The 10977-nt window shown below is 34.7% G+C and overlaps 2 protein-coding genes across 2 annotated transcripts; one reads left to right on the top strand and one right to left on the bottom strand.

Moving 5' to 3' along the window:
• Nucleotides 1-1869: 1869 nt before the first annotated feature.
• Nucleotides 1870-6238, top strand: LOC112326293 (uncharacterized). Its single transcript, XM_024593857.2, has 2 exons — nt 1870-2745; nt 4327-6238. Exon 2 carries the CDS (start codon nt 4488-4490, stop codon nt 5451-5453), a length of 966 nt encoding a protein of 321 aa, XP_024449625.1. The 5' UTR covers nt 1870-2745; nt 4327-4487; the 3' UTR covers nt 5454-6238.
• Nucleotides 6239-7986: 1748 nt separating this feature from the next.
• On the bottom strand, nt 7987-10226 carry LOC18094961 (sugar transporter ERD6-like 17). The gene is made up of 6 exons (XM_006369371.3): nt 10156-10226; nt 9853-9928; nt 9669-9733; nt 9497-9589; nt 8918-8995; nt 7987-8151 (listed from the first exon to the last, which is right to left on the bottom strand). The coding sequence occupies exons 2-6, from the start codon at nt 9923-9925 to the stop codon at nt 8050-8052; spliced, it is 411 nt and encodes a 136-aa protein (XP_006369433.2). The 5' UTR covers nt 9926-9928; nt 10156-10226; the 3' UTR covers nt 7987-8049.
• Between the last annotated feature and the right edge of the window lie 751 nt (nt 10227-10977).

The raw sequence follows: 10977 nt of genomic DNA, 5'->3' as shown, positions 1-10977 counted from the left end.
TTGCATAAACATCACGCATGAAATAGTCTTGAGATAGAATTTCCGCTACTCATAATTGCTACAATCACTTCAAAGCCTAACGTAGCAGCATTGCCACACTGTCATACAGTTGGTTTTTGTGAAAAAGGCCGAAGATGGTCCACGATTATCGGCATAGAAAGTACCACATGGCCCTTCTTCATCTCCCTGGAATGGAATTTCCTACAAGCGAGAGAGAGATGAGTTCACGGGGAAGTAAGAAACTACGATTGGGGCACCTGATGATTTTGATTTGCTTTTGGTTTTCTCTGTCTTATTACGGGCTTCATCTGCAACCCTTGAAGAAGATGATGAAACAAAGAAACTAAAAATGGCAGAGAAACGACCCATTTCTTGCTTTCTCTTGTTATCTAAAACAATTTTCGATCAAAGTATTGGTGTAGGCCAACTAGTTATCTTTCTTTAGCTGAACAAAGTTAAGTTGGAGTTTCTTGATGATCTTCAAGGGAATCCAGTCTATTTATAGTGAGAAAATATTTGGAAGTTGCTTTGACAGTCTTGTTGTGCAAGGAAACACAAGATTCTTGGTTTGTGGCTGCTTTGACTAATAGCCACAGTTGACCCCGCGTTTCTTTTTCGTGCCTGCTTTGAACACCAGCAGCACATGCTTAGAAAGTTCATGACAATTTTTGTTTACATTTTGCAATCTGCATCTAGTCATGAATTAAGACATGAAAGTCTTTCAATTGTCACTTTCAATTTGAAAATTAAGCCTGTCCTAGCTCGTTGGACCGGCGTGTAGCAAACACAGGCAGGATACACGGTTTCAGGTTCAACGTGAGAGAGCTTTATTTAACTAAAAAATAAAATAAAAAGCTGCTATGTTAGCCACGGAATGATTACGCTGACAAGCCTATCATTGTGGAATTCATATATTATCAACTATATCAATAAATATAATAAGACATAGATAAAAGCATGTGGAATTCATATATTATCATCTATATTTTACTTAATATATATGACGTATTTCTCATCCTAGTTTGATGTGATAAACTTTTAAAGTTTATCTAGAAGTATTATGATATGAGTTTTTTTTTAAGTGTTTATTATTTTAAAATATATTAAAATAATATTTTTTTATTTAATTTTTTTATATTAGTATTTTAAAGTGATTCAAAAACACTATTTTTTTTTAATTGGAAGCAAAAAATTAAATTCAAAATTTATTAAAAATTCAGTTTAACCACAGCTTTAAACATTACCTTATTCTATATAATAATCCCAAATAGCCATCTTTTTTTAGAGCATATATGCTCTATAGTAATGGATTTATAGTTGTCGTTTTAAAAAAAACCCTTAAATACATTGATATCATATAGTAATATTTTTATATGAATTGATGTTGAAACAAAACAGGGATGATATTTTTGCATATTTGAGCCAATGCTAAAGATCCGGTAGAAAAAAGGATTTTGTTACCATCGTTGTCACTTTATAAAGATGAATGAAGAAACTTCCTACTCCTATTACTTAGAAGGTTGTCCAAACATTTTTTGAAAAATACATTATTTTCTTATATTTATTACCATGAGCAATAGTTATCGATAATGCTTAGGATTTTAATGGAAAAATAATTCAAGATTTATGTCAAAAGCAAAAAATCAAGTATCTTAATTCTTTACCTTATCTGTTGTTACCCATTTTTGGGTTCACATAAAAATAAAAAAATACAAAAAAATATATCAAAAGAAATCCAAACAATAATAGGAGCGAGAAAAAGGATTGCTGGAATGCCGAAAAAATGCCAAAATTGGTTGAGGAGATTCAAAAATACAAAAGGTTGAAATTTGACAGTGAGAGCCCTGTTGATGAGAAAAATTTAATTTTAGGAAGAAAAGTCCAAAATCAGATGTTTATGGACTCAATTAAATTTTATCCAAGGTTTAATTGAATTTATAGAGGGTTTGATTGCAAGAAAATTGATTTTTGTAAGTCAATTTAGGCTTTTATCGGAAGAAATTAAAGTTCTGGGGTCCAATTGTAATTTTAAAGAGTTGATTTGGTCAAATCAGGGGCTTAATTGCATAATTATTGAAGTTTGATGGACAATTAGGGACTTAATTGAAACAATTCGAGACCAAGGATCAAACCAGAAAAGGCGCTAACATTAAGGGACCCAATTACAATTTTGTCGGGGGGTTTGATTATAAAACAGCGAAAACTTCAAGAGCCAAATTAGAAGAACCCAAACGGCGCCGTTTCCACCATTAATGGTCTTCAAACAGCTGTGAATCGGTGACAATAATGGAAGGAGACGTTAGCAACGATTATGGAATTATTCTCGAATCAATGGGGCGGGTATCGCGGCTGACATCCCTCGTCACCGTGATGAACGCCGGCTTACCAAAATTGCTGGCGTCCTCTGGCTATAAAAGCCAGAGGAAGAGCTGCAACAAGGGAGGGAAAAAAAGGAGAAGGAGGGGGAGAAGGACCCGATGAAAAAAAAAAAAAAAACAGAGGGAGAGGGGAATGTAAGGAAGAGAGAAACAGAGGAAGGAAGAGCATAAGAAAGTAAAAAAGGCAGCAAGAGAAGAGAGCAGAAGGAGGAGGATAGAGGAGAGCAGACGGGCAAAGAAAGAAAAAGGGAAAGAGAGAGAGACGTGAGTTGAACAAAAAACAGAGGAACGCATAGCAACCCGAAACAGCGAACGCAGATAGCAGAAGAGATCAGCACCACCATCTTCTTCATCTCTCCAGCACCTGGTATGTTTTACTTCCTTCCACAGTCTCTGTGATACAAAGTGTTGCCTGCGTTTTGGGTTAATTGGCAAGAAGGAGATGAACAGTGCGAAGGTAATTTAATTACCTTCGCACTGTTCATACACGGGTAAAGTTTTACACGTGCATGGCATAATTGGGTCACTGGCTTTGGGCCAGTGACCAGGCTGGGCTGGCTGAGTCCAGCCCAGCCACACAGGTGGGCTGGGTCCAGCCCAGCCACATGGGCCGGGTTGGGCCCAGCCAGAAAAATTCAAAAAAATTCAAAAAAATTCTTTTCAAAAATCTGTGATTTTCCGCAAATATTTCACTGCATTTTGATCAATATTGGTTTGTATTTTTATACTGTAAAGATACAAATTCGGTATTAAATACCTGGTTTTCAAAAAAAATAAATAAATAAAATAAAATGTTTTGTTTTCATGCATACGGCCAAGTCTCTCTAAAAAATATATAAATAAAAAATCATATTGTATCTTCATATAAAAAAAAAAGTTTAGCATGCATTTTGGCTTTAATAACCAGTTTATTAAAGTCACGAGAACTTACCAATATTTCAAAAATTCAAAAAAACATTATTTTGTTTTCTTTTAATATCTAGGATTACGACCTTATACGTAAGACGTATTCCGGATATCAAATTATTTGTTGACGTTAGAACAGTTAGGTTTTACCCAATAAGATAAAGATTTCTTTATCGAAGAGAACTTTTTCTTAAACCATAGACGGACCAACAACTAAAAAACACAACAAAACTTTAAATTTTATCAGACAATAAAACAATGCAGCTTACCTTAGGTAGGGCGTATTTGGGGTGCTAATACCTTCCCTTTACGCAACTAGTCCCCGTACCCGATCTCTGAGACTAGTTAGGGTTCCTAGTGACCAAAATACTAGGTGGCGACTCCCATTCCATTTTTCCACTAATAAAAGACAAGAATTCCTTGTCTCGCCACATTGACACATTATATAAAAATTCGAGGGTGGATGTTTTCGCCGCGACGCCGCACACGTGCGACAGAATGGCGACTCCACTGGGGACCTTGTGGACTAAACTTTGTTTTTGTCTGATAATTGTGTTTTGTTTGGTTTGCGTGTTTTCTGTTAATAAGCTTATTTTATTTATTTATTTATTCACACTTTAATTTCTGTACATATATAATCATGTATTGTATAGAAATGCCTCATGCATCACATGTTTTAAATTTTTGGAAAGCACACACAAGCTTTAAAGTTAGGTGGGGAATTAGCGATCTGCCCTATGACTATTGGTCAGGGTTCAGATGCGTGAAACACCCAACTCATATCTGAGTGCCTGCTTGGTAATGGTGGGCATACGTGCCTTAACTGTTCCTTGCAACGCCCCCACATTGTCTTTACGAAGATCGTCACTGGGCAGATATGAGACCCTTTTGAGACTAGATAATCAACCTACCATTGGTCTCACTTAATGAATAGAACATGTCCTTAGGTTGTGTGTTTTACCTTTTGTTTTACATCAAAGTAAACATTTCCTGAAGCTTCTTGAACTCAAGACTTGTGGTTGACACAATGGTCGTTACTCAGGAAATTTCCGTTGTGGAGCAAAAATCAAAATGCAAGGGTTACGACTATGTGTCAACCCTAGAAGGGCAAACTCATCATATAGGAACATACTCATACATTTATTATACAAGTTGCCAGGTTGAAACATAGGTCCCCCATCCAAGATTTCCTACACCTGAAAGATGGATAATGAAGAAAGAGCTCAATTGGAGGCCCATTATCAAAATGAAATTGAGAGCATCAAAGGTGAAGTTGCTAGACTTACAGATCTGCTTGAACAAGTGCTGAGCTCCAAAAATGAAAAGGGGATTTTTGCACAACCTCCTGTGAAAACACCATCAATCCACGTCCCAGGGACATCTCAAAACTTGGGGGCAGATTCAAGAGCAGAACAACATTTTATGCCTATCGCCCCTATCCCATCAAGTCAAGCTCCCATCACCGTGGATTTAACAATAGATGGACCCCCTGGCAATAGATCCACTGATTTTGTGAACTACGACAAGTTGTCTGCTTTGGAAGAAAGATTAAGAGCAGTTGAGGGTAATGATTGGTTTGATCCCATGCGAGCAGCTGAAGTGTGTTTGGTACTAAAGAACTTTAGGATACCAGAGTTCATCAGATACACTGGATTGGAATGTCCAAACACTCACCTTCGATCTTACTGCAATAAAATGGCTGAGGTGATTTATGATGATAAGCTGTTGATCTATTTTTTCCAAGATAGTCTAACGGGATCTGCCCTAAGCTGGTATATGAGGTTGGACAATGCTAAAGTTAAGAAATGGAAAGATTTGGTGGAGGCTTTTCTTAAGCAGTACAAGTTCAATCTTGAAATTGCTCCTGACAGAACCATCCTAATGTCTATGGAGAAGGAAAACCAAGAGTCTGTGAGGGCATATGCTCAAAGATGGCGAGATAAGGCAACATATGTTCAACCTCCACTGATAGATACAGAAATGGTGATGTTGTTTGCCAACACATTTCAATCCCCTTATTATGCGCATTTAATAGGAAGATCGGCTCAACATTTCCATGAAGTTGTGAGGATTGCTGAAAGAATTGAACAAGCTATAAAGAGGGGAAAAATTGAAGGTTCTGTCATGGATTCCAGAACAATGATGAGAGATGACTCTGGAGGTGGATGAGCAAGAGGCAAGTTGAGTTTGTGAAAGGTGATGTCATTGGCTATATTGTCCCACGAACATCTTCAGAATGACAAGTGATTGAAAATGCTTGCTAAGAAAGCTGGTCCAAGAATGGCGATGAATTGTCAATTATATTGTTATGGAATTTTGTCATTTTGCATTTTGTTTTGGGATCACATCTCATTCTTTAACGAAACATGTCTTTTATTTGTCTCTTTGTTATTCTGAAGTCAGGAGATGTTTAGCATTTCATTTTTGACAAAATATTTTGATCAAACTCCAACATGCAATTAAGGCTAATCAATCTTGAAAGATTAAAAGTATTTTGATTTCAGAAATGACTCGAGGATTGGGGTGACCAAAAAAATTTTGAGCTCACACATGAAACTGAATCACCCACCATGTAGCTAAGTTTTAGCAGTATGCATAATGACATGTAATGGATTCAGTAGTTATGGACTCACGAATCAAGGTTCTTGCAAGTCGAAATCATTACATTGGACGAGGACAAAATTTATCGGTTCACACCAACCTTGCTTGAAACGAGAAAAGGCCATCTTTGTTTTATCCTTTCACAATACTTGAAATATATCATTTGCAATCCCATTTTGAGCCTGATAGAATATTCTTTTCAAAAGAAACCCTGACGAGGATCACACCCCACACTGGCGGCAAATAAGAGAAGACAAAAGTGAAAGGGAAGGCTTAGAACAAAAGTCCAACATTTGAGAGAGAGCTAAAAGAAAGAAGACCTAGACTGGGGGCATGTAAAAAAAAAAAAAACTGTGAGAAAGGCTATGTGAATGCCATTAAAAAAAAAAAGAAGAAGAAAATTGCCTACACTTAAAGGCAGGTCAAAGATAAATGAAGGAGAATGCCTATTAAGTTTAGGAAAGACAAAAGGAGTTTCACAACAAATGTCGAAAGTCGAAAAAAAAAAAAAAGTCTGGGCTACAAACATGACTTCTGGTATCCATAATAAAACCCCTGGTGTTATCAGATGATTGAGATTGGTTATTCATCAAAGAAAAAGTTGGATTTGCATTCTGATATATGTTAAGAGAATTCTGATATTTGAGGTTAATAAGGTTATATGTCGTTTTCTCTACAAAGACAACAAGAGAAAGAGAAATGATGAATAATTGATGTTGATCCTAGGTTTTTGAAACCCGCAAACACCTTTTGAGCCTGTAAAATTCCTTTCTTTCATAGCCATAAACCATAGCCTTCATTACGTACTTTTAAAAGCCCTTTTCAATCAAGTAAGCAATTTGAACCAATAAATGACGCTCTCAAAGCTTGAAGAGTTTTTCCATAAGGGTCGTGACTTCATGGATTAAGCTACTTGTTATTAGGCATGCTGGTAAAATAAGTGCTAAAAAAAAACCTTTCTTGATAAAAGCCCGAGTTCTGACTTGAGCATCTTGTTTCTTGAAATTCACAGAAGGTCACCTCATCACAGACCATCAAAAGATATACCCAAGATCAGAGATTAAAATTGACACAAAGAACCATGGAAAAAGCCATTTTGATCTTTTGATGAGTCAATTTCTGTTTTCAAAATACAAGATAATCAAAGGACTACATGTATTGAATGACGTGTGTTGGGCCTTTGACCAAAGAAGCTTGAATTTTAAAAAAAAAACTGACATCTCTCTGATTTCATTTCAATAATTATACTTTAAATAGACATGATCTTTGAAATATGAGAGTTGATTCTCGAACAAGAAAGATTGTCAAGCAAGAAGAGCATCGGTCGAGTTTGCAAAATCCTTATTATGTCTAGACTTGACTGCAGACTCCAGACTCCACTCTTGGTGGTGCCAATAAGCCAACGCTGCCGAATTCGACACTGCTACCGATTTGTCACTGCTGCCGATTCTGCCGACACTGTCTCGCGGGTTGCCATTGCCCCAATGTCTAAACCAACAATTTTTTTCATCAAGTTTTGGACTATTCATCGTCTTAGAGGGATTATGTCCTTCTTGGCCAAGGAAGTTTGGGGCAATAACAGGTCTGTGATATCTTTAGATGTTTTGGGCCGCACGTGCGTTACACTGATGTATTCAACGAGTCTATAGCCTTGGTTGACAAATCTGGGTAATCTTTGAAATTTTATCATGATGGAGATAGATCATTGCAATTGTTGGTGTCTTATTTATATTTAAAAAACATTAGAAGACTTGTATAAGAAAACTATAAAAAAATTCTAATTGTAGAGTATTAATTTTATTTTATTCAAATTAAAATTATCATAAAAAATTATATTGTTGACCCAAAAAATAATTATATTAAAGTTATAAATATTTGGTAAAATAATATTTATTTTATAAAATAATAGTATTAGTGAGAGAGGCTCATCACTAGCCCAGTTGAAAGAAGCATGATAAAATCTGCTTCCTTATTATAACCGTAACGGCCATGAAAGACTTCCCTTTCGTCCATGTTTCCTTTCCTTGTGTCAAAAGGATTGGAATCGTATAGTTTGGCTAGGTTTCCTCTTCCATTCCGGATTAAATAAAAACTATTATTCTGGGATTTCTCTTTGCATTAGTTCCTTGTAAGTTAATAATCAATGATCAGATGTTCATATATTTTAAGAGAGAGACTTACTAGCTTTAGCAAACACTGTGCTAAGATAAGCTGCAAACACACTGTTCCCTCCCAATTGTTGAAGTAACATTAACCCTACTCCAATCTAAGTTAGTTGAAATTGTGTTTATCAGTCAGCATAATGAAATGAGATGATATTTGATTGAAAGAATGAGGACAGATCGATTAATGAATTAATTTGTAACTCAACTTGTATTGAGAGCAGAAAATAAAGCTGCAAATACACAGCTTAATATCGAGACTGTTTTAATTTCTTATCTCAAGAATGCCGTTTATATTGTTACAATATAATGATTAACTAGCTATATTAGAAAATTCTAAATAGGAAATGGTTGGTTTAACATCTATTCCTCCTATTTTATGAGGAAAGTAAGAGTGTCTGGTATTGTGATGCAATGCTTGTTTAGAATTGAGGTTGAACCTGCTTTTCGTCAAAATTTTAAAAAAAAAAATTAATGTTTTTGGATCGTTTTGATGTTCTGATGTTAAAAATAGATTTAAAAAAAAACATTATTTTGATGCATTTCCAAGCGAAAAGAAAAGCATTCTCTATCATACTCCTAAACACCTTTACATGGTGTTTTTTAAAAGTGTTTTTCACTATAAAATTCATCAAAATAAATTTTTTTCATATTTTTTTTTATTTTTTATATCGTCACATCAAAACTATCGAAAAGCACTAAAAAATACTTCAACTTAATGTTTTTTCAAGTGAAACGCGCCAAAAAAAGAACATCCTGCACTCCCAAATAGAAAAACTCAACTCATGCTATCTCTCTAATCCCATTATCCCAACAGGTCTCAATTGAAAAGAAGAAGAAGAACAAAGGACAAGCTTATCTTAAACTTACCATAACTGGATAAGCATATTTCTTTTGAAACAAGCCTTGAAATCCAGCTTCACTGCGTTGGAAATTCTCTGTAGCATCCTACAACAGATATTGGAATCACATGTCAGCTCCTTGAGAAATATGAAAAGAGTAATGTTGGGATACTAATATTTCTTACTAACCAATCATGTGACATTTAACATTTAAAATGATCCTTGTCATTTAAATTGATTAATTTTGTATGCTGTATGGGAATATCGACGCTATAGTTGTTGCCTAAAACAAAATAATTTTTTCAATTTCATCCCTCAATTGTACATCATTATCTTCCCCTTAACAATGGCTAACAACAATTGTTAACCCACTCAAATTACTAAAACAAGCCTCAAAATCATGAAGGATAATATTTCCAGAAAATCACTTTATGTTTAGATGAATCATATGAAGAGTTTATATAGTTCCTTGAAGAGTAATAAGAAAGTGAAGGAGAAAAACAGAGGTAGGAAGAAAACATGAGGCTAAAAGCCGATCAAACCAAAAAAAAAACAATAACAAAAGATACTTTAATACAATCTAGATTTTTAAGACAAGAAATATTACTTTGATTTCAATAGCTTCTTGAGAAAAACCGGCATCCACTCCTCTAAGCCGTCGCAAAGCATCTTCAAACTCTATTTCCTTGCCAATTGATGCCTATAGCAGCAAACACTTAGATTACCTTTACTGTCTCAAAATGGGAAAATATGTGTGTGTGATCACAAAAGGAACTCACTAGCCATCTTGGAGACTCTGGTATGAAGACTAAACCGACAACTTGCATTAAACATGGAATTATAGCTGGGATTCAACAAGATTTAGGCACAAGTAAATTAACAATGATAAAATGCTTAATCATTTTAGAAATAAAACTCCTTCGATGATGAAATAATTAATTAAATCAAATTGTGAAACATTACCTAATAGAGACACGGTGCGCCATGAAAAAAAGTTTCCAAGGAAAAAAACTACCAAGAGGCCAGAACAGTTCATCAACTGCAAACATGAAGAGTAAAGTCATTGAAAAAGAAGGAAATGAAAGAAGACATTGATGGCCTCAAATTATTTTTCGCTCGAAAAATAATTGATGTTTTTTTTAGGTTTTCTGGATGGTTCTAACATCAAGAATAAAAACAAATATGAAAAAACATTTTTTTTAACATGATCTTAATTGAAAAACATTTTTAAAAAACATCGTGCATCACAATACCAAACACGTTTACCTGAAGAGTCACTACAAATCGACCTCTAATATTTTTAGGTGTTATTTCTGCAATATATACAGGTACCTGTAATGAACAATCTTCATGTAGTTAATTACGAGTTACATAGAAATGTTAATCAATGATCAGAGGATAACTCCTTATTCCATGGTATAAATTAAAAAATACATTACATGATATCAAACTTCTATAAAAACATCAACAAGAATAACTCCTTACTCCTTGGTATATGGAATGAAAACGGTTTTACCTCTCAAAGTAGAGATACCCTCTTTAAAGAGTGTTGAAAGAAGCTCAATTAGAAGAGTCAGAACGTGCCAGAATACGATGCGAGTAATAGTTTTTTATAATGCCCATAATTTTAATGGAAAGATGATTCAAGAATTATGCTAGAAGTGGAAAATCAAGCATCTTAATTCTTCGCCTTATCGGCTTAAGATGAATGGTAGAGTAGAAGCGGCGAACAACAATATAAAGAAGATTATACAGAAAATAATGATCACGTATAAAGACTAGCATGAAATGCTTTCATATGGATTTCATGGATAACAAATTGCTATAAAAACATCGACATGAGTAACTATTTACTCGATCGGTATATAGAATGAAAGCGGTTTTACCTCTCAAAGTGGAGATACCTTATTTAAGGTTGTTGAAAGAAATTGAATTAGAAAAGTTAGAATGTGTTAGAATATGATATAAGTAGTTGAATTTGATCAATAAAAAGAGATTGACTTTGATTTGCATTGGAAAGTTGTATCAAAAAAGGATTGTTAGGCTTACAATAAAAAAAGTGCTTCCAAGAGTTTTTCAGGAAGGAGA

This window comes from Populus trichocarpa, chromosome 1 (assembly GCF_000002775.5).
Source record: "Populus trichocarpa isolate Nisqually-1 chromosome 1, P.trichocarpa_v4.1, whole genome shotgun sequence".
NCBI classification, from domain to species: Eukaryota; Viridiplantae; Streptophyta; class Magnoliopsida; order Malpighiales; family Salicaceae; genus Populus; species Populus trichocarpa.
The sequence above is the reverse complement of the archived record's forward strand: the minus strand, read 5'-3'. Positions and strand labels throughout refer to the sequence as shown.